General features: G+C 48.7%; 1 protein-coding gene across 4 annotated transcripts in view; it reads right to left on the bottom strand.

Moving 5' to 3' along the window:
- Positions 1–15,797, bottom strand: part of KIF1A (kinesin family member 1A) — a 223,114-nt gene extending 207,317 nt beyond the window's left edge. Inside the window, exon 1 of one of the 4 annotated variants that reach the window (XM_084639637.1) lies at positions 15,738–15,797. In XM_084639637.1, the coding sequence (XP_084495763.1) occupies positions 15,738–15,755 (18 nt within the window). In that variant the 5' untranslated portion in view covers positions 15,756–15,797. Of the gene's footprint in view, positions 1–15,033; positions 15,130–15,737 lie in introns of those variants that run through there. The other 3 variants (XM_084639634.1, XM_084639635.1, XM_084639636.1) reach the window with 3 other exon arrangements.
- Positions 15,798–24,413: the final 8,616 nt, after the last annotated feature.

Raw genomic sequence — 24,413 nt, 5'->3', positions numbered from 1 at the left:
GAGAGGAAATGAAGGCTGTTCAGAGAGTAACTGATTGATGGGCAAACAGCAGAGAGGCAAACAGAGGGCATTTACCTGGGAGTTCGCCCTGGGAGAGCCCCCTGAGGCTTTCATCTTACACACTTCTCTGAGTAGTAACTGCAACAGCTGAGGAAGCTCTTAGAAGGAAGGTGTAATACGGATGGTGAGAGTGATCAGCTGTTGTGACCTGCACAGGATGTGCCATGTTTATCTTTCTTCCACAGGACAGAAGCGACTTTGTCTGTACAAAGTGCAAGCTGGTCTCCATATTAGAAGAGAAGGTTCGAGGACTGGAGAAACAAGTATCAACCCTGTGTTGCATAAAAGAAAATGAATATTTCCTGGACAGACGTCAGGATATGCTTCTGTGGGCACAACATTCTGAAGAATCAGAGCAGGCTGCGCAGCAGGGACAGAAGGACGGTAAAGAAATCTGGCAGTATGTGACCTCCAGAAGAAGAAAGAGTAGCATCCATGTACCAGCACTACAGATACAGGTGAGCAACCATTTTCATGTTCTCTACACAGGTACTAATGCAGAGCATGGACTAGATGATACATCTGAGGGAAGGAAGCAGAAGGAGACTCCAATTCGAAGGCATGAGATGCCCTGTCCTAGGGGTTCCATGACCACCGCTCCCAAGAGAAGGAGGCTGTTGGTGGTGGTCAGGGACTCCCTCCTCAGGGGGACTGAGTCATCTATCTGCCGCCCCAACCGAGAAAACCAAGAAGTCTGCTGCTTACCAGGAGCTAGGATTCACAATGTGATGGAGAGACTGCAGAAACTCATCAAGCCCTCGGATCACGACCCCTTCCTGCTTCTCCACATGGGCACCAATGATACTGCCAAGAATGACCTTGAGCGGATCACTGCAAACTACGTGGCTCTGGGAAGGATAAAGGAGTTTGAGGAGCAAGTGCTGTTCTCGTCCACCCTCCCTGTGGAAGGAAAAGGCCCGGGTAGAGACCTTTGAATCATGGAAGTCAATGAATGGCTATGCAGGTGGTGTCGGAGAGAAGGCTTTGGATTCTTTGACCATGGGATGGTGTTCCAAGAAGGAGGAGAGCTAGGCAGAGACGGGCTCCATTGAACGAAGAGAGGAAAAAGTATCTTCGCAATCAGGCTGGCTAACCTAGTGAGGAAGGCTTTAAACTAGGTTCACCGGAGGAAGGAGACCAAAGCCCTGAGGTAAGTGGGGAAGTGGGATACCAAGAGGAAGCATGAGCAGGAGAGCGAGAGAGGGGAGGACTCCTGCCACATATACTGAGAAAGCAGGACGATCAGGAAGTTATTTTAAGTGCCTATACACAAATGCAAGGACCCTGGGAAACAAGCAGGGAGAACTGTAAGTTCTGGCACAGTCAAAGAATTATGATGTGATTGGAATCACAGAGACTTGGTGGGGAAACCTCACGATTGGAGTACTGTCATGGATGGATATAAACTGTTCAGGAAGGACAGGCAGGGCAGAAAAGGTGGGGGAGTTGCATTGTATGTAAGAGTGCAGTATGACTGCTCAGAGCTCTGGTATGAAATTTCAGAAAAACCCGAGAGTCTCTGGATTAAGTTTAGAAGAGTGAGCAACAAAGGGTGATGTCGTCGTGGGAGTCTGCTATAGACCACCGGATCAGGGATGAGGTGGACGAGGCTTTCTTCAGGCAACCAATGGAAGTTACTAGAGCACAAGCTCTGGTTCTCCTGGGGGACTTCAATCACCCCGATATCTGCTGGGAGAGCAATACAGACAATCCAGGAAGTTTTTGGAAAGTGTAGGGGACAATTTCCTGGTGCAAGTGCTGGAGGAACCAACTAGGGGCAGAACTCTTCTTGACCTGATGCTCACAAACAGGGAAGAATTAGTAGGGGAAGCAAAAGTGGATGGGAACCTGGGAGGCAGTGACCATGAGATGGTCAAGTTCAGAATCCTGACAAAAGGATGAAAGGAGAGCAGCAGAATATGGACCCTGGACTTCAGAAAAGCAGACTTTGACAACCTCAGGGAACTGATGGGCAGGATCCCCTGGGAGAGCAACATGAGGAGAAAAGGAGTTCAGGAGAACTGGCTGTATTTTAAAGCATCCTTATTGAGGTTATAGGAACAAGCCATCCCGATGTGTAGAAAGAATAGTAAATATGGCAGGCAACCAGCTTGGCTTAACAGTGAAATCCTTGCTGATCTTAAGCACAAAAAAGAAGCTTACAAGAAATGGAAGATTGGACAAATGATTAGGGAGGAGTATAAAAATATTGCTCAGGCATGCAGGAGTGAAATCAGGAAGGCCAAATCACACCTGGAGTTGCAACTCGAAGAGATGTTAAGAGTAACAAGAAGGGTTTCTTCAGGTATGCTAGCAACAAGAAGAAAGTCAAGGAAAGTGTGGGCCCCTTACTGAATGAGGGAGGCAACCTTGTGACAGGGGACGTGGAAAAAACTAACGTACTCAATGCTTTTTTTGCCTCTGTCTTCACGAACAATGTCAGCTCCCAGACTACTGCCCTGGGAAGCACAGCATGGGGAGGAGGTGACCAGCCCTCTGTGAAGAAAGAAGTGGTTTGGGATTATTTAGAAAAGCTGGACGAGCACAAGTCCATGGAGTCAGATGCACTGCATCCGAAGGTGCTAAAGTTGGCGGATGTGATTGCAGAGCCATTGGCCATTATCTTTGAAAGCTCATGGTGATTGGGGGAGGTCCCGGATGATTTGAAAAAGGCTAATGTAGTGCCCATCTTTAAAAAAGGGAAGGAGAAGGATCCTGGGAAATACAGGCCAGTCAGCCTCACCTCAGTCCCTGGAAAAATCATGGAGCAGGTCCTCAAGAAATCAATTCTGAAGCTCTTAGAGGAAAGTGATCAGGCTCTGTGGATGAGGGGAAAACAATGGTTGTGTTATTCCTTGACTTTAACAAAGCTTTTGACACTGTCTCCCACAGTATTCTTGCCAGCAAGTTAAAGAAGTATGGGCTGGATGAATAGACTATAAGGTGGATAGAAAGCTGGCTAGATCATCGGGCTCAAGGGGTCGTGATCAATGGCTCCCTGTCTAGCTGGCAGTCAGTATCGAGTGGAGTGCCCCAAGGGTCGGTTCTGGGGCTGGTTTTGTTCAATATCTTCATTAGCGATCTGGAGGATGGCATGGATTGCACCCTCAGCAAGTCTGCAGGTGACACTAAACTGGGAGGAGTGAGGATACAGAGAGACCTAGACAAATTAGAGGATTGGTCCAAAAGAAATCTGAGGTTCAACAAGGACAAGTGCAGAGTCCTGCACTTAGGACGGAAGAATCCCATGCACCGCTACAGACTAGGGACTGAATGGCTAGGCAGCAGTTCTGCAGAAAAGGACCTAGGGGTTACAGTGGACGAGAAGCTGGATATGAGTCAGCAGTGTGCCCTTGTTGCCAAGAAGGTTAACAGCATTTTGGGCTGTATAAGTAGGGGCATTGCCAGCAGATCGAGGGATGTGATCATTCCCCTCTATTCAGCATCGGTGAGGCCTTATCTGGAGTACTGTTTCCAGTTTTGGGCCCCACACTACAACGAGGATGTGGAAAATTGGGCGCCAGGCTTCTTTAACTGGAAATAAACTGGTTTGTAGGGGATGATCATGGACAGTGCACAGTTGATGAGTAGGCCTATAAGAAAGGAGGACCTGACAAACATTTGGTAGGGCCACACCCATAAAAAGATATAAACAGCTCAGAATTAAAATTGTATGAACTATCATGGATGGCCCTACAAGATTGATTGAAATCTGAGTGAAAAGCTTCTTTAGGGCTGGGTGACTCAGATACTGCCACTTTTTCCTGACTTTGAACAAATAAATTTCCTGTGCATCACCCCTTTATTTGAAATAATATAAAACATGCATGTGGTCTGTAGAATATCCTACATGTGATATAGAAAACAGTTGATCTCATATCTTATAGAGCAAGAAAGAATTAAAATTACAGTTTAAGTATATTAAAATTCATATTTTAATTCACACGCTGTTAAAGTTATATTTAAAATAGATGCATCAAGTCCTGCAGTCCTTACTTGGTTTTTACCCAGTCCTTACACTAGTCAAAATTCCCATTTGTTTCAAACAAAAATTTGACTGAGTAAGGCCTGGAGAAGACCAGAGGAAGGATATCAAGATTTGGTCCTATGCTAATATGAGAGCTGGCCAGGAAATTTATTTATTTTCCCTGAAAACACTTTTTATTAAAAAAAAGTTTTCACTGAAATATTAAGTTATCAAAAAACCAAGTGCTCAAGTGCTTATCTTTAACCATGTTTCCCTGGTTCAGGCAGGGCGTGCTGTATTGCAGGCTGGAGCCCCCAATGAGTGTCCGTTTAGAAAGGATTGGGTGCATCAGAGTTAAAGATGTTGGTTGCTTAAAGGCAGCGGCCATTGGTTTTGTGGGCTCCTGGTGGTGACAGCCAAGTGATTTCTGGTTCAAGGCTGCAGAAACTGGGCCCTGTGCCTTTTTTTGGTCCAACCTCTCCCCCTTACTCCTGATCTCTGTTCCCCTTGTCTGCCTCCCATCTGAAAGCAGAGAGCCAGCATCTGTATGGTGATAAGAGCCACTACTGCCTTCAGCGCTGCACTCACTGAATTATTGATTTGGAAAACAGCACTTATTATGGGCTCCTCCGCTTAGAGCAGAGGTGGGTAAACTACGGCCCGCGGGACCCTCCTGCCTGGCCCCTGAGCTCTTGACCCGGGAGGCTCGCTCCTGGCCCCTCCCCCACAGCCTCAGCTCACTGTGCTGCCAGCACAACGCTCTTGGCAGCAGGGCGGCGGGGTCCTGCTGGGCAGTGCAGCTGCAGAGCCACAGCCTGACCTGGTGCTCTGTGCTGTGCAGTGGCGTAGCTGGCTCCAGCCGGGCGGCGCGGCTGCCTGTCCTGGTGCTCTGGGCGGCGTGGCTGTAGCGCTGCCAGCCACCAGCACTCCAGGCAGCGTGGTAAGGGGGCAGGGAGCAGTTGGATAGAGGGCTGGGGAGTCCAGTAGTAGCTGGTTGGAAAATGGAATTCCCCTCTCAGAGGAAATTCCAGTGTTTCAACATTAATTTTTGTGCTGCTGCTGCTTCTTCTGCACGCTGATAGTGGAACAGTGAAAGCAATGCTGTGACTAAAGTTGGATCTTAAGGTCTCTTGACCAGTCCAGAGCTGACGGGGTAGCTATGTGAATGGCTGTCATACCTCCAGAATGAGCACAGATTGGGCAATTGTCCGTGAGGTGGCCGACAGTTTGCAGTTTTTTTGTGCTGAATCAGCATGAAACATCAAAATACAGTAGCAAACTTTCACATAATGAAAAGCTGGGAAAAAAGTTGATTCAGAATTACTGAAATGACAAATACAGACTTTTTCAATGAAAAGCAAGTGTTTTGTTTCAAAATGTAGATTTTGAACTTTTGTTCAGAATTGACAGTTTGGCTTAAAATGACAAAAGCAAAATTTTCCTGTAGAGCAGACATTTGGAAATGAAAAAAAAATAATTTGTGAATGTTCATTCAAGAAGAAATTTTTCATTGCAATCTTCTGGTACATATTTTCTCTCAGAAAAATTAGGTGAAACCAGACAAACATTTTGGGCAAAATGTATTTTAAAAAAATGGAGGTTTGTTTTTTCAACAAAACTCTGCAAAAAATTAAATTAAAATTGATATTTTTTGCCAAAAATTCTGTTTTGTTTTGTAGAAAAGTGTTGAGCAGCTCTAGTTAATACAGTGAGGGTACAGTAATGTACATTTAACCAAGTACTGAACCACTTCTACCACAGGTACATAGGGTTTGGACAAGGCTACCCTTGTCTTTTGCACTGGTAGATCATGCCTTTTGGAAGTGAAGGGAGGGAAAAAAAGGTTGTCCCTCACAGCCCTCATCCTATCTACTAGCAGCTGTTTTAGGACAGGGACACAAATACACATACACACACACTGCAGTTCAGAGGAGAGCCCTTTTCATCTGCTTGCCATGATGCAGCCACATGGCAAAGTAGGGCCATAGCAGAATGGCAACACAGAGACTGATGAAGCAGGCACAGGGCCTGTCTCGAATCTGAAAGGTGCCACTGTCAGTAGCACAGTGACCCAGCACCCTTTGGTGGCACGATTCAATGCCGGCTTGGAGGGCAGCGTGCCACCTCCTGAAGCACATGAGCTTTCCTCAGGGGTTACCCATCCAATTCGGCCCACAAAAGGCTCCACCCTGCTTAGCTCATGAGATCTGACACAATCACAGCCTGAGACAGGGACGTGTCTGTGTGACACATGGACATTTTATGCCTGGGAGATAAACAACTGGCCTATCAAAGCATGCTGATTAATCCTACTTGATCTAGTTAATTTAGGAGGGATTAACAAACAAGCTTTTCCTTAATCCATGGCACTGCCTGCTCATAAACCCCACATGGCTCAGCCCGCTGGGGCACACAACAAGGGAGCAAGCTCACATCCTACCCCCCTGGGATGGGGTGACAACAGCTCCCATGTAGAAGAGTCTTTGCTGCCTCTGTTGCTTCCTGACAACTGTCCTGTGTCAACAGTTAATAAGAGACATGGGGTGGGGGGGGAGAGAAACAGAGATGCTGAGTCAGCAGCCACTACCCCTTTAACTGGAAAATTCACTCTCACATGCCAAAGAGATGAGCTGTTCTGACCCCTGCCAGTGCTCGCATCTTTCCTTACAACTGTATTGCATCCTCTGAGGAAGGCAGCCATTCCACAAGAAATCACACCATCATCTAACTCCATCAGGCACCTCTCCTCCTTCCCTGTTACTGATGCAGCTCGGTTCCCGAGTCCTGAATTCCCCTAAACGCTGCATGACTCAACAGCCCTACACCCGACAGTGCTCACAGCAAAACACTGTTCAAAAGCAATCTCTCATTTCCCCTCTTTTGTGCCTGGGCCTCATCTTTGCAGAGTTGGAAAAATCCAGCCAGCTGTCTTTCCTGCCCAGCCTCTTAAGCCAGGGGCGGGCAAACTTTTTGGCCTGAGGGCCACATCGGGTTTCCGAAGTTGTATGGAGGGCCAGTTTGGGGAGGTTGTGGCTCCTCAAACAGCCAGGCGTAGCCCGGCCCCCCACCCCCTATCCAACCTCCCTGCTTCTCACCCCCTGACCGCCCCCAGGACTCCTGCCCCATCCAACCCGCCCAGTTCCGACAGACCGCCCCCACCCCCCGGATCCCCCCCGCTGCTGCATCCAGCCTCTCCTCTCATTCCCGACTGCCCCCCAGGACCCCTGCCCCATCCAACTACCCCTTCTCCCTGACCACCCCAGAACCCCTGCCCTGACTGCCCCCCACCACCCCATCCAACACCCCCTCTCTTCCCGACTGCCTTCCCGGGACCCCTGCCCCCATTAAAATCCCCTGTTCCCTGCCCTCAGACCACCCCAACCCCTACCATACCCCCGCCCCCTGACCATCACCCCGGACTCCCCAGCCCTCTATCCAACTGCTCCCTGCCCCCTTACCACGCTGCCTGGAGTGCTGGTGGCTGGCAGCGCTACAGCCACGCCGCCCAGAGCACCAGGACAGGCAGCCGCGCCGCCCGGCTGGAGCCAGCTACGCCACTGCACAGCACAGAGCACCAGGTCAGGCTGTGGCTCTGCAGCTGCACTGCCCAGCAGGACCCCGCCGCCCTGCTGCCAAGAGCGTTGTGCTGGCAGCACAGTGAGCTGAGGCTGTGGGGGAGGGGCCAGGAGCGAGCCTCCCGGGTCAAGAGCTCAGGGGCCAGGCAGGAGGGTCCCGCGGGCCGTAGTTTACCCACCTCTGCTCTAAGCGGAGGAGCCCATAATAAGTGCTGTTTTCCAAATCAATAATTCAGTGAGTGCAGCGCTGAAGGCAGTAGTGGCTCTTATCACCATACAGATGCTGGCTCTCTGCTTTCAGATGGGAGGCAGACAAGGGGAACAGAGATCAGGAGTAAGGGGGAGAGGTTGGACCAAAAAAAGGCACAGGGCCCAGTTTCTGCAGCCTTGAACCAGAAATCACTTGGCTGTCACCACCAGGAGCCCACAAAACCAATGGCCGCTGCCTTTAAGCAACCAACATCTTTAACTCTGATGCACCCAATCCTTTCTAAACGGACACTCATTGGGGGCTCCAGCCTGCAATACAGCACGCCCTGCCTGAACCAGGGAAACATGGTTAAAGATAAGCACTCCCACTGAAGTCAAGGGCACTATTCATGTGTTTAAAGTTAAGCACATGATTCAGTGTTTCACTGGATCGGGCTAGAGCTCTCAGAACAATATAGGATCAAGCCCTACACCCAGAATGTCAGCTGCTCCATTCAGGGACCCCTTCCTCAGTATTCCAGGGATGGTGTTTCTGGAACTGAATACAGTCTGTGTTCTGTTGGCTGAGCTGGAATCAGCCCTGCAACCCAGCAACAGCAGAACACAACTGCTCCTGCTCTTTTATTTCCACAGCTGCCTCCATCCCAACCCACCCCAGCTCCATGCGACATTGAAACCACGATCAGATGTTCTGATTTCTGAATACATCGCTTGACCCAGAAGTTTGTTTTTGCATACATTGGCCCCCAGCTGAACCGGTATGTCTAGGGGAGGCACTAGAGTGACAGCAAAGTGCAGGATGGGGATCCAGCCCTTGTCTACCTCCTGCATATGCTCTGGAGCTGTCCAAAAATCAGCAGCTTTGAGAGAGGTGTGCTTTGGAGCTCGCTACCGGGGCACTCTTTTTGTGTTCCAGCCAGAACTGTTCCTACTGGGGCTTCCCAATCCAAAGCTCTCACACAGGGGGACATGCACCTCTGGGGCTGAGCCCTATTCAGAGAGCTCTGTAACTGGTGCTAAGGCCTCCCACTAGCCCTGCGTGAATTTCACCCTGATTCACAAGAGCCCTGCTTCCTACGAGACAAATGACTGATGCAGAAGCACCAGAAATCCCTGCCCACATCCTGACACAGAAAACTAGTCACGTGACATGACATTGCTTGAAAGAGCAGTGTGAAAGGAGAGCATGACATCTGGGATGGCATTTGTGATCAGCTCCTCAGCTAGTGTAAACCAGCTCTGCTCTGCTGAAGTCAGAGGAGCAACACTCATTTATCCCAGCTGGGGATCAGGGCCATCACCTCCAGTGTAGCAATGCCAGTTTACACCAGCCAGCCATTTGGCCCAATGTCTTTAGTTCTGGGTCTGTTCCCATGACAGATGACTGCGTAAGGAGTACAGGGCAGTCCATTGTTGGGCCTAATTAAACAGCACAGAGATGACTGTGGGCTGATGTCATTGTCCTGTGATGACAATGTCCTGGCTCTAGATGGCATCTATTCTCTGGGACCCGCTATGTGAGGAGCATCAGCTCTCCTTCATTTCCTGGATCTTACACTCTCTCATCTCATCGCTTTGGTTTTCTCTGCAACACAAGGCCCGGAGCAAACACCAGCCAGCCTTGCATGAGACGGTGAATTTGGCTCTATTATTTCCTCTGTCGTGTTCATTCTTTTTGTTTTACTCCATACAACAAAAAATATTTAATTTTAAAACGAACATGTGCAAATATAATGAATAGATGTTAATTCAAAACACCATCTTAACATTCAAAATAATTAAACAAATTGACGGGAAGACTGAAGGGCTGCGGAGGTTTTGGTAATAAACTTGTCCAGTCTGCACGGTAGGAACTGCATGTTGGTACAACTCTTAGCACAGTCTGGCCCTGAACATGACTACAGCCTTTGGAAACAGCCATAATACAGCTAGCAACTAAAGAAGCAGCATGGTTTAGTGGACAGGGCACTGGATCAGCAGACAGGAGGCGCAAGTGCCAATCCTGGCTCGGTTAATGGCCTGCTGGGTGAATTGGGCAAGTCACTTCACTGGTGTGTGACTTTCCTGCCCCTTGTCTGGTTACACTGTCAGCTCTCTGGGGCAGCAATTGTTCTAGTTTCATTTGGGGCAGATGCTGCTGAAAAATGAACAACAGCAACAGTGACCATAAAGAAAAACAAAACAATGCCTCTAAAGCAGCAAAAGGGTAGCTGAGATGGGTGTCGATGGGGCGGAAGCCAGGTCCAGAGGGGCTTCCTCAACGAAGGCTGCATGTGTATGTGAGTGCAGTCACTGATCCACTCAATGAGGAGTTAGCCCAGCCCAGCACTGTGGAGAATTCAAATGTATTCAGGGCTTTCAAAACCAAGCGCACCAGCAGGAAGTCTGTCGCTGTGTAGGCAGACAGCGTAAGGAATGCACGCTGCGTGCAGTGGGGTCACAGGCTCCCACGCCGGGGGAAGGGCTACCACTCACTGCGAACTACTTGGCAGCTTGGGCTTGGCAGCAGCCCTGCTGAAAGGGGTAGACAGTCACCACGTCCTTTGGTGCAGCGGAAGGTCCAAACTGGCCATGCGGCTGAGAGAACACCTTGGAGCCTCTGCTGGCTCCGTGGAAATGTTATGTCTGAAAGCCATGCCAGGATTCCTGACACCCAGCACCCAGTTCACACCCAGTGTGGACAGCTTCCATCTCAGTGAATTAAGATGGAGGATGCTTGAGTTGTGGAGTCACACCCACCTACACTAGGGCTGGGCTCACTAACTGCAGACACCAGAAGAGAGACTAGACCCCTGCCCCGGAGCAAAGCTTTGTTCTCCTGGAGTGGAGGATGAGGCAGCCTTGACACAGTTGCTCCTCCAGAGTGCAGACCAAGCACACAAGGTCCATGAGGCAACAGATGGACAGTATAAATGGGTATCACTCTGCTGATGATATTTTGCCCCTTGTTTAGAAATAGCCTTGCCAGGAGGTCTCCTGTGTATGTTGGACAAGAGAAGTTATGATTGATACATGAGGTCCCTCAAGAATCTGATTCCCCACTGGTACCAATGGAGTCCTATAGCTATGGCAGGTGGTTCAAGATGACCCCAGTATTTAGTCACTGGATGTCCATGCAACAGCTGGGGCAGTGAGAAGGACTGACAGGCTTTGAGGGAGATATCACCAGTTCCCTGCTTCACCATATCTACAATAGCTTAGGAAGTCACTGTGGGTCTGAGTCCCCATTGCCCAGCCCGTGTGCAGTCACTGACCCCCACGCATAGCTCAGAATGGTAACATGTTCTATTCCCTTTGCATGGATGTGAAGGGCTGCTCACCAGGCAGGGGAAAACAAGCCCTGTGGACGCCAACAGAGAATAGCACTACTTCTAGGCACAGGTACTAGACACGTCGGGGATTTGCTAAATATCCAGTGGGCCCAGCTCTGAAATGGGTATTTGGGGCCACCATAGATCAATGGGTATTTGGGGCTATCACTGCAACCCTTCCTCATGGTGGCTAGCACTTACTCACCCAGGAACCTCATGGGACACAATGGCTGTGCGAGGATGCAATACTCAGTGGAGCCAAAGGCTGCAAGTTTGGCCCTTTACTTGGCCCTGCTAAAGCTTCAGGTGCTGTGTGTCCTGGTGAAGTGACAATCTGAGGGAATGTGAGGGGGAAGAAGCAAAAGTGGCAACTGGGAGAAGGGACTCCCAGAAAAACAAAGGAAAATAATTAGGGCTGAAATCTGTCAAGAGAGCATCTTTGGGCGCCCTCTCTTCTTATACTTAACATTCAGCCAATCAGCTGCTTACCAAGAACTTCGTATTCAGCTGTACTTGAAGTTTCCAGCTCTCTACCTTCTACTTGTCCGCCAAGCCATAGGACCTGGGGCTGTGCTCTTGTTAGCTTTCTCAAGCGATATATGGTCAGTTGGCAGATGGGCAACTCCAACAAAAATTCAAGGCTTACCTGAAGTGGCACTGGTGATTTAAGAGCAGACATTCCCCTGCCCCCGCGCGCACACACACACCCCTACATCTGAGCCAGTGGCAGCTGAAGGCACCAAGTAGCTAGCTGAGGTCATGACCTGCTGGGGTAATTAGAAGTCTTCTGACACTAATTACAAGGGTTAGAATAATGCTAGTGTAATGTGTGTGTGCATGTGCGCCATGATGTCTCAACCAAACTTCCCATTTCAGAGGTTGCATTCTGACTGCCTAAATCTCCTCTTCACTAAAACCAAAAACATTTGCTGTCCTAATCCAGGGGAACTGAATTGAGCCAGCACTGTTTGTGTTGCGCTGACGCTGCTGTCATTAGCATTTGAAAAACAGTACCCAGCCCTTCTGATTGGGAAATAAACCTTTCCAAATTAACATGGTATTACACTGATGCCACTGCCAAACCTCAAAAGAATAAAAGTGTCAGCATGACCTTTCCTGGCATTTCAGGAGCCATTTACTCACCCCCCTGCAGAAGTGAGGCCGGGGAGCACTGCTATATGAGGGAGAGGGAAGACAAGGCTGAGCTGAAGGGCTGTCTTACAAAGTCTGCAGAAAAGCAGACCCACTAGCTCCAATGTGTATCATCTTGCCCATCCATCTCTGTTGGGGTTGATAATGAAATCTAATGATGACAGGTTAAATCCTATTAGCAGTGTTGTTGTAGCCGTATCAGTCCCAGGATATGAGACAGACAAGGTAGGTAGGTGATATCTTTTACAGAACCCCTTCTGTTGGTGGAAGGGACATGCTTTCGAGCTACACAGAGCTCTTCTTCAGATCTGGAGCATTTTAGCAGAAACACCCAGATGCTCTGTGATTGTAGGGGCAGCCTGCTAAGACTGCTGCTACTGCTTTCCCCCTGCAATCTGATCCCTGAGAGTATTTGCTCTCCATGGGGCTGTTTCCCAGCAGGGCTGAAGTTGATAGCTACAGGTAGATAAAGTAAATGGCACCTGTAGATAAAGTAAAAACAACAGAAGTCTGGTGGACTGTTGGCACCTTAAAGACTACGGGACTCCTCTTTGTTTTTGTGGATACAGACTAACATGGCTACCCCTCTGATATGCAGATAAAGTAGAATCTATGGAATTCTTTGGGTTGCTTTGGAGTGAACGTGCTGTAGGAACGTCAGATACTATGTTGTTGTTGTTAGGCTCCCAGTGATCAGACGCACCCAAATTCACAGAGTGGGGCAGGCAAGAATAGCATCTCCCAGCCCCTCATTACTTTGTTAGGAGCCGGTGCTCTCCTTCACCCCAGCTACAGACAGCAACTGCAGAGCTGTGCCCGGCCTCAGCAGAAGAGAGAGGAGCCTGAATTCAGCCCACCAGATCTTCCCCAGTGTGTGCCCAGACACTAGCTGTGCTCAGTGCGCTCAGCCATGTCCACAGGCAGCCATGTTGTTCCCAAGATGGCCTTGAGTGACAAAGCAGACAGCGTGCTCTGAACCCTGACCCTCCAAGTCCAGAAGCATTCCCTCCCATACGCTCCCAGCCACCACTGACCCAGAGTGCCAGAGGCGCAAGATCATTCTCGAAGCTGGACTCTGACAGGACAGGGCACGCCCCCATCTGGGGCATGTCCCTCTTCCCTTTGTCTAGGAGGATAAGGTCGTACAGACCATGGGCTGTGAGCCATTTGACCTTTTCAGCTCAGGTGGTAGGGTAGGCTCAAACCACAGAATAGCACTACACACCCTCCCTCTTTCTCCTAACACGCAACAAATACACACATGCTGCCAGCCCTACCATGACAGCAGCACAGCCTCAAAAATCTGCAAAATGGCCGACACCCAGCCATGGCTTCCCAGCCAAACTCTCTGCCCAGCCCCTTGAGATTTTGGAAACAGGCTGTTTCCAAAGGAGAAATGAAGACCTCTCCCTGGTGAGTAACATCTTCCCCCACGTGCATCAGATGAGAGCATCCACCACGGCTGCACTGCTAGGGACACTGCATTCCACCATACAGGGTGGCTCTAATATGCACATCCATCCGCAGCTTCCCTTGAAGATGCTTATTCGTCAAAAAGCCCTTTGGTCAGTGCCCCTACAACATTCCCACGGCAAACTGAACGTGGAATGCAGATAGACAAGTCAACAAGCAAACCCAGAGACAGACCTGGACAGCGAGATGGACATTTTGATTACACTCTCCCTGCCCCATTCTGCCTCTGGAAAATGCCATTTCTCCAAAGGAGCCTGGTTTGCAATTGAACCTAGGCACAGGGTGTTGCTAGATCCCATAGCAGCCTGGATCCCATGGCTTCTGCCCACTGGATGGCAGCCCCAGACCCAGGCCCCATGACTCTGCATTCTCCCCATCTCTCTGCCACAAACAGGGTGGGGTGATGGCTAGTACTGAGGCATGGCTAGCTCCTAACCCTCCTCGCTGGATTTCTTTCTGGGATACATGCAGCAATAGAGCAATGGTGGTAAATAACAGGGAGCACACAGGGCTGAGGCTCTGCCCAGGATGAGAGAGGGAAAGGGGATCAGGAGAAAGGGCTGTCAGAGAAGAGCCAGGGGAAACTGCCATCCCTATTATTTACGCGCAGATCCCAGCAGAATTCACTAGCCCAAACCCCTGCCTCAGGGACAGGCACTTTGGATACGGCAGGCAGGTACACACAGCCCGAGGGAAGCATCCGGGGAGCAGGGGAAATGCTGGGAAGCTACATGGATTCCTGATGAGCAAGCAGCAATATTTATTTTTTACCGGAGAAGCAATATTCTCCCCCGCCACACTCTGCATCTCCAGCCTTGCCTGTTTTCCACTCCTGCCTCGCCAATCTCCTAGGATTATACCCTCCCCACCACCATCTCCCTGGCTACTCCTATTCTCGCCAAGGGTGGCGAGGAACCAGCCGTAGGGGGCTTAACATCAGCTGATCCACCCCTGCTCCCCGCACCCAGGGAGGGCTTGCTACGTGTTTGTTTCACCTGGGTGGGGCAGGATGATCTCATCAGGCTTGCCTCTCCCCCTACTGCCCCAACCCCGCAGGGGGTCCAGCCCAGCGACAGGGCAGGGTCCGTGGCCCTAGGGGGTGCAGAACTCCAGCGCAGGGCGCTGCAAACCTGCTCCATTGTTCTCTCCGCAAGGGAGCGGGGCTCTGACCCAAACGCGTCCGCCCAGGCTGCTGCCCAGGGGTGAGGAATCCCAGCGGCAGCTGCTGGGGTTCCCGCCCCTGCCCAATGCACCTGCCGGGCCTGGGACGGGAGGATGCTCTTACCTCGGCCGCGGCTCAGCGGCTCCCCACGATCGGCGCAGACACCAGCAGGCTGCACCCAGAGCTCTGAGAGCTGCTCTGCGCCGCCGCCGCCGCGCCTGGCTGAGGGGTACGCGGCCCGCCCCTGCCCCTCGCTCGCTGGTTGGCTGCGCTGGGCGCCCAGCCCGCGAGCGGGGGGCCGCTGGGTGACATCACGGCTGGGGCCGGGCCGTCACTGCGGCAACTGGGGGGAGCGATCCCGAGGCACACAGCTCCCACACCCAACCCTGCGCTCGTGCACCGACCAGGCACAGCACCCCATAATCTCCCGAGACCTGCCGCCCCGTCCCCAAATCCTGCCACACCGCACCGCCCCCGAGACCCCCAGCTCACAGCCGTCTCCCCAACTCCTTCCCCTCTGCGATCCCCAGCCCGCAGCCCCCACTCCAACTCCTGCCCCCTCCCCCACAGCGCACAGCCACAGCCCTGTGTGGAGTCCCCCCCCCCGGACCCTCAGCCCCATCCCCAAGCCCTGCCCCTCCTAGGGATTCCGAACGCAGCAGCCCCCACCCCAACACCTGCCGCCCCCCAGGATCCCTCAGCTCGCAGCCCCCACTCCAAATCTTGCCCCCACAGACCCACAGCTCAGCAACCCTCACCCAAATCCTGCCCCCCTCAGCCCTGCAGCAGGCCCACCCCGCCAGTCACATCCCCCGCAACAACTGCACCTGCTGGAGCCCCAGCATAATTCCCGAAGACCCTCAGTCCAGCAGATCTCGCCTGCTGTCCCAACCCTCCAGGGAGACAGGGATGGTCTTGCGCCCCCCTCCCCAGTCCTTAAAGGAGAAATAACCTCAAAGACACATAGCTGTGTTGTTAAAAAGATGCCTGTATGTAGGGAGCAGCATGGTCCAGTGGATGGAGCACTGGATTAGGATGCAGGAGACCCGAATTCTGTTCCCAGCACTGCCACCCATCTGTTGTGTGACCTTGAGCAACTCCCTCTTTCTGGGCCCTCTGTCTCCCTGGAGTATTTAGGCTGTATGCCCTGCCCTGAAGAACTTGTCTCTCACTATGTGTACAGCACCTAGTGCAATGGGGCCTCTAGGCCCCAGTGTGATATAAACAATACTTTTTTTGGTCTGCTCATATGCCTTCCCTTCTCTACCTCCTCTCTTCAAGTGTCATCACCTCACCCTTACCCCGAACACTCTACTTGAATTCCACCTTGCCAAAATCTTTGACCTAGTCTCCATCACATCCCCCAATCTCTGATGCCCACCTACTTCTGTGTGCACTGTTTCAGTGCCTTCTTCCATACCACTCCCATCCACCCCATAACTCCTCTCTCTTCATTCTCATCCTTTCTAATGATTCACCTCATCCATGTTGCCTGGGAAAAGTGAGTCAAAGGGAACCACTAGTAGGAAATAAGGCTCATGCTTTTAAAGTTCTACTCTAAGAAGTGATTAGGTAGAATAGCAGTTTTACCCACCAGATCTGCTCTGGGACTGGTTAAGAGGCAGATCTGCTGACTCTAGCCACTAAAATACATTTTCCTCCTGCTTTTCACCCTGCACAGGCTAACCCATGTAAGAGGGAGACAGCTGGATTCTGTCCTCTCTTGTGAATAACCAAGGGCCAGATTGTGAACCATTGGCCCCAGTGGGATGTATATTCGCTTGAGTAACTACTCACTATGGTAAGGAACATCCTAAACTCCACCCAAACAGGGTGGGACCCAGGCCACTGAAGCATGGTAGATAATGGGGTCCCACCAGCCCAGCCTGCACAACAGGGGATGGTGTGTGTGACACCCTAGCACCCCCTTATTCACCACTGTCATATAATTAGGATAAGTTTTGTACAAAGTATGCATTGTGAGGTATCACTGTAAAAGTCTTGATCTGCTAAACATTAATATCTCATTGGATTTTATGTGCTATCATCGTATGTGAAGATATGAAGTTTGGCTGTGTAGGTGTTACTGAAACATGTAACCATTCTACCCTTCAGTCAGAGTTAGCAACAACAAGGGCTGGGTTCAATGTCTAGGGGTTCCTTTTCAACAATACATCACAAAACCGGCTAGAGCTCCCACCCAGTGACCTGAGACAATTATACATCACCCCCTGGGCGCCTCTGAGAGGCAATGCTTCCCCTCTTGCAAGCACAGATTTTTATTTTAAAAAATTTAATAAAAGAGGGTAAGTAACTCAGCATTACTGTGGGAAAACACTACAAACCGTTCACAAACATAAACCATGAGCAAAAGACCCACCCCTAAGTAAGTTAGACAGTGTCCTTGTCCCCTCAGGTTCTTAAGTCCAGCAACCAAAAGTCTCTTTAACATGCCCATTCTGCACCCCACTCACAGTTGCTGTCCTTGGTCAGTGCAGCCCCAGAGTTCCAAGATGCATCTGCACAGCTCACCTTTCACCCTAAGTGGGTGTGGGGGGGGGGGGGGGCTGGGTAAGAAGGCACCTTACTCGCTCACCACACTCCTCTTCCAGGCTCCACTCCACTCCACTCCACTCCTCTCCACCAGCTGCCCTTTTGGCCAATTGCCACACCTCTCCACCAGCTGCCCCGCTGGCCAATTGCCGTGCCTCTCTCTGCAGGGCTCTGCTCTGGCCCCCTGCGCCAGCTGCCTTACCAACCAATTGCCACATCAGATGCCCTGCTAGCCAATTACCATACCTCTCTGCAGGGCTCCACTCCGGTCCTCTCCACTGCCCACCTTGCCAGCCAATAGTCAGTTTCCACTGACTATGCTACCAGCCAATTACTGAGATGTCTTCAAGTCCCACCACTTAATACAGCTCTCAATAATTTCAGCTGTTAGTGGGGGAGCCTCCCTGCTAGTGCACACTGTTAGGATATAAAAAGAACAGGAGTACTTGTAGCACTTTAGAGACTAACACATTTATTTGAGTATAAGCTTTCATGGGCTACAGCCCACTTCATCGGATGCATAGAATGGAACATATAGAAAGAAGATATATATATATATACACATACATACATACATACAGAGAACATGACAAGGTGGAAGTAGCCATACCACTAATTAATTAAGATGAGCTATTATCAGCAGGAGAAAAAAACTTTTGTAGTGATAATCAAGATAGCCCATTTAGACAATTGACAAGAAGGCGTGAGGATACTTAACATGGGGAAATAGATTCAATATGTGTAATGACCCAGCCACTCCCAGTCTCTATTCAAACCCAAGTTAATGGTATCTAGTTTGCATATTAATTCAAGCTCAGCAGTTTCTCGTTGGAGTCTGTTTTTGAAGCTTTTTTGTTGCAAAATTGCCACCTTTAAGTCTGTTACTGAGTGGCCAGAGAGGTTGAAGTGTTCTCCTACCGGTTTTTTAATGTTATGATTCCTGATGTCTGATTTGTGTCCATTTATTCTTTTGCATAGAGACTGTCCGGTTTGGCTAATGTACATGGCAGAGGGGTATTGCTGGCAAATATCACATTGGTAGATGTGCAGGTAAATGAGCCCCTGATGGTGTGGCTAATGTGATTATGGTGTCACATGAAGTGAGCTGTAGCTCACGAAAGCTTATGCTCAAATAAATTGGTTCATCTCTAAGGTGCCACAAGTACTCCTTTTCTTTTTGCGAATACAGACTAACACGGCTGTTACTCTGAAACCTGTTAGGATATAGATGTTCAGGCCTGTCTGCAAAGGCCTATACTCTAAGAATTTAGGTGTATTCTTATCACTTAGCTATTTATCAAGGTATAAAAGAAAGAATTAAAATCACTGTTTGCCTGTGTAAGGGCCTTTTTTTTTTTTTTTTACTGTAACAGTCCGAGGCCCTGTTTTTAGGCTAAGGCCTTTGGCTAAGCAGCAGAGGCAGCCATAAGCTGGGAAGTGTATGGTTACATTCTTAACATTCCAAACCAGTCACATTGAAATAAAGTGCTATTGGGCTGTTAAGAATACAATTTTGTCCTAATAATATTTATTACCTATCTTCAGAGAAAGGGAAGAGCCTAGAAGATTTAAAGGAAACTTAGTTTGATAGCATTCTCTCTGGCAAGAACTTACTTATTTATAGCTGGGATGTGAAATTCTTATTTTTTTGTTGTTTTATCACTGTAGTCCCCATTTCCCTATTGTTTGTCTGTATAATCTTGGTCTGGTTTTGTAATTGTTTTTGTTTGCTGTTTAATTAATTTTGTTGGGTGTAAACCAATTAAGGTGGTGGGATATAACTGCTTAAATAATTATGTTACAATATGTTAACATTGGTTAGTTAAATTTCAGTAAAATAATTGGTTAAGGTATAGCTAAGCAAAACTAAAGTTTTACTATATATTTTGCAGTTAATCAGGAAGTAAGGGGAGGAATGGGAACAGGGAATGGGGGTGAAGAAATTGGAAGTTTGTTTTTCTGGGGGTGGGGATGGGAACAGTGAATGGGAACAGGGACACAGGCAAGGCTCTGTGGTGTTAGAGCTGGGAAGGGGAACACTAAGGAAGGAAATTGGAATCATTACTTGCTCGTAAACCCCAACAAACATTAAATTGTTTGCACTTTTGGACTTTGGGTATTGTTGCTTTCTGTTCATGTGAGAAGGGCCAGGGAAGTAAGTGGATGAAGGAACAAGCCCCCTAACCTCTTGGTGCCGTGACTCAGATGCATCGCATTGGATAGGTGAGTGGCAACCTGTAAGTCCCGCTCCCCAACAGTCCGCGCAACTGCTTGGAGGAGGTATAGCGAACTCTCGTGATGGTGGTTACGGGTTCTGTCAAGCCAGGGTAAAGGATTTTTTGGATAAATGGATAAGGAAGAACAGGGCCCATACCAGGTACAGGGGTCAACCTGGGATGAGATTAGAAAGGAAATGGAGGAATTGTTAGGCGACCCAGAGGGATGGGGGGTGGCTGAGGAGTCCACCCTCCCTGGTATATGGGTAGTGGAAGAAGGTCCCTGCCCATAGGGACTGGATGCCTTCCAGGGAAAGGAGGCACTTCCGTCCACTTGTGAGAGGTTTGAAGTTAGGGCAGCATTATGGGAAGCTGCCAGTAATCTTTCAAGTTTGGTGCTGCTTCAGCAAAGGCTGCTGAAGGGTTGTAAATGAGTTAGGGGTGGTTAAAGATAATTTGGCGCAACAGGGTTTAGAGTCAGAAGCAGAGTTAACAAACCACTTTAGAGACAGGAGTTGGGACTTGGTCGGGGTGTGAGGGGAAGGTTTCAAAGTAAAAAAATGGCAGGGTTTGCAGGAGCAGGTAACAACCTCCACTCTTCTTCCAAAGCCAAAATAAAAACCTGGGGTAAGGGTTCCCAACTGTTTTAACCCAGAAAGCCTACTCTTGGCTCAAAGCTAACTATATCCTCTTCTTCTTTTCCTTCTTCTTTTTCTCAGTTTACTTAATTTGCTGCTGGTAGCCTGTACTTTAAAGTAACCTAACAAGCTTAATTGGTTTCTTTCCACCTCTTCCCCCTTCTCTCTCCCCACCTTTCCACACTTTTGTTTTTCTAAAGTTTTAATGAAGGGATATTTGGATATTTATGTAAAATGTTGATGGTTATTTTTAAACAAAGTATAATGAAGTTCTGCTGTATTCCACTAAAATTTTTTAAAGTAAAAAAATCCATGTGTAACCATAAAAACAAATGTTTTACTGCCTTTTAAAACCGTCTCAAGGTAAAAACAGCACAGATTAAGTAAGGCAGCTATGTGGCAATAATTGTACTTGGTGACTAAGTTGTTACAAACAAATTGCACTACCTTAATGAACTAAATGTAAAAGTAAGTGATTTTAAAAAGTAAGTAAAAAGTTACAAATACCTTTTGCAAAAATTAACAATACAGGGTTTGAAAAAAAGTAAACATTTGGAAGTTGTGAAAATGGTAAAAGTTGTGGTGTTACAAGAAGAAAGTTTTTGGTTTAATAATCAAACCCAGTTATATAAATGTAACTGAATGTGCAACTCTGTGCAGTCACATTGAATAAAAGCTTGATAATTAAATTATACAAGGGGTCAGGTAAAGTGGCTACTACCACCACTATATGCTTCTGCCCCCAGAAGCTTTTACAGCAATTCTAAAAAAAAGGGCCCTCTTCCCGCAAAAATGGTCTATAAGGGACTGCTGCAGGCAGCAGGTGAAAAAATAATCTAATCAAAATTATTTAACTATTGAGTAATGTAATTAAAATCACTAAAGGAATGTAAAGGGTTTCTATTGAAACTTAACTTGGCTGCCCCGGCTGTCTCTGGTTGTACAAGATGAACGTGTAATCAGGGTATAGTTGTGTTTAAAAAAAAAAAAAGTGCACAGCAAAAAATGTTAGCCAAAAAAAAAGTGTGTGTGTCCACAGAAAAAAAAGGAAAAGGAAGCAATGATGGGAACACTGAGCCTTGGGGTGGCTCTGGGGGTTCGGACTGTTGCTTTGGTGGGGGTGCATAAAAACTCTGAAGGCAGTTACACCTTGTGTAAAATTAATATGGCTAATATTGTGAAGGTTAAACTACGGAAGAAATGTGCATTTTCCCAGTGTGCAATGTATATTGGAGAAGGGGTTAAAAAATGCAAACAAAACATGTGTCCATGTACCAGCAATACAGATACAGGTAAGCAACCGTTTTCATGTTCTCTCCACAGGTACTAATGCGGAGAGTGGACTAGATGATACATCTAAGTGAAGGGAGCAGAAAGAGACTCCGCCGATTGGAAGGCATGAGATGCACTGTCTTAGGGAAGGGGGTTCCATGATCACCGCTCCCAAGAGAAGGAGGTGAGTGTTGGTGGTCGGGGACTCCCTCCTCAGGTGGACTGAGTCATCTATTTCTGCTGAGACTCCTCAAGCCCTCGGATCGCCACCCCTTCCTACTTCTCCATGTGGGCACCAATGATACTGCCAAGAATGACCTTGAGCGGATCACTGAAAACTACGTGGCTCTGGGAAGAAGGATAAAGCGTTTCAGGTGCAAGTGGTATTCTCATCCATCCTCCCTGTGGAAGGAAAAGGCCCAGGTAGAGACTGTCAAATTGTGGAAGTCAACGAATGGCTACACAGGTGGTGTCGGAGAGAAGGCTTTGGATTCTTTGACCATGGGGATGGTGTTCCAAGAAGGAGGAGTGCTAGGAAGAGACGGGCTCCACCTGACAAAGAGAGGAAAAAGCATCTTCGCAATCAGGCTGGCTAACCTAGTGAGGAGGGCTTTTAACTAGGTTCATCAGGGGAAAGAGACCAAAGCCCTGAGGTAAGTGGGGAAGTGGGATACCGGAAGGAAGCATGAGCCAGAGAGCGCAAGACAGGAAGGCTCCTGCCTCATACTGAGAAAACAGGACGATCAGCAAGTTATCTTAAGTGCTTACTCACAAATGCAAGAAGCCTGGGAAACAAGCAGGGGGAACTTGAAGTCCTGACACAGTCAAGGAATTATGATGTGATTGGAATAACAGAGACTTGGTGGGATAACTCACATGACTGGAGTACTGTCATGGATGGATATAAACTGCTCAGCAAGGACAGGCAGAGCAGAAAAGCATTGTATTATAAGAGAGCAGTATGACTGCTCAGAGCTCCGGTATGAAACTGCAGAAAAACCTGAGAGTCTCTGGATCAAGTTTAGAAGAGTGAGCAACAAGGCTGATGTCGTGGTGGGAGTCTGCTATAGACCACCACACCAGGGAGATGAGGTGGACAAGGCTTTCTTCAGGCAACTAACAGAAGTTACTAGATCATGAGCCCTAGTTCTCCTGGGGGACTTCAATCACCCCGATATCTGCTGGGAGAGCAATACAGCAGTGCACAGACAATCCAAGAAGTTTTTGGAAAGTGTAGGGGACAATTTCCTGGTGTAAGTGCTGGAGGAACCAACTAGGGGCAGAGCTCTTCTTGACCTGATCCTCACAAACAGGGAAGAATTAATAGGGGAAGCAAAAGTGGATGGGAACCTGGGAGGCAGTGACCATGAGATGGTCGAGTTCAGGACCCTGACACAAGGAAGAAAGGAGAGCAGCAGAATACAGACCATGGACTTCAGAAAAGCAGACTTTGATTCCCTCAGGGAACTGATCGGCAGGATCCCGTGGGAGAATAACATGAGGGGGAAAGGAGTCCAGGAGAGCTGGCTGTATTTTCAAGAATCCTAATTGAGGTTACAGGAACAAATCATCCCAATGTGTAGAAAGAATAGTAAATATGGCAGGAGACCAGCTTGGCTTAACAGTGAAATCCTTGCTGATCTTAAACCCAAAAAACAAGCTTACAAGAAGTGGAAGATTGGACAAATGACCAGGGAGGAGTATAAAAATATTGCTCAGGCATGCAGGAGTGAAATCAGGAAGGCTAAATCACACCTGGAGTTGCAACTCGAAGAGATGTTAAGAGTAACAAGAAGGGTTTCTTCAGGTATGTTAGCAACAAGAAGAAAGTCAAGGAAAGTGTGGGCCCCTTACTGAATGAGGGAGGCAACCTAGTGACAGAGGATGTGGAAAAAGCTAATGTACTCAATGCTTTTTTTGCCTCTGTCTCCACGAACAAGGTCAGCTCCCAGACTACTGCCCTGGGCAGCACAGCATGGGGAGTAGGTGACCAGCACTCTGTGAAGAAAGAAGTGGTTCGGGACTATTTAGAAAAGCTGGATGAGCACAAGTCTATGGGGCCGGATGCGCTGCATCGAAGGGTGCTAAAGGAGTTGGCAGATGTGATTGCAGAGCCATTGGCCATTATCTTTTGAAACTTCATGGCAATCGGGGGAGGTCCTGGACAACGGCTAATGTAGTGCCCATCTTTAAAAAAGGGAAGTAGGAGGATCCTGGGTACTACAGGTCAGTCAGCCTCACCTCAGTCCCCGGAAAAATCATGGAGCAGGTCCTCAAGGAATCAATTCTGAAGCACTTAGAGGAGAGGAAATTGATCAGGAACAGTCAGCATGGATTAACCAAGGGCAAGTCATGCCTAACTAATCTAATTGCCTTCTGTGACGAGATAACTGGCTCTGTGGATGAGGGGAAAGCAGTGGATGTGTTCCTTGACTTTAGCAAAGCTTTTGACACGGTCTCCCACAGTATTCTGGCCAGAAAGTTAAAGAAGTATGGATGAATGGACTCTAAGGTGGATAGAAAGTTGGCTAGATTGTCGGGCTCAACGGGTAGTGATCAATGGCTTGATGTCTAGTTGGCAGCCGGTATCAAGTGGAGTGCCCCAAGGGTCAGTCCTGGTGCCGGTTTTGTTCAATATCTTCATTAATGATCTGGAGAATGGCATGGACTGCACCCTCAGCAAGTTTGCAGGTGACACTAAACTGGGAGGAGCGGTAGATACTCTGGAGGGTAGGGATAAGATACAGAGGGACCTAGACAAATTAGAAGATTGGGCCAACAGAAATCTGATGAGGTACAACAAGGACAAGTGCTGAGTCTTGCA

This window comes from Lepidochelys olivacea (assembly GCF_965140295.1).
Source record: "Lepidochelys olivacea isolate rLepOli2 genome assembly, chromosome: 9".
In the NCBI taxonomy this organism is placed as follows: domain Eukaryota; kingdom Metazoa; phylum Chordata; order Testudines; family Cheloniidae; genus Lepidochelys; species Lepidochelys olivacea.
This window is presented reverse-complemented; position numbering and strand designations above follow the sequence as displayed.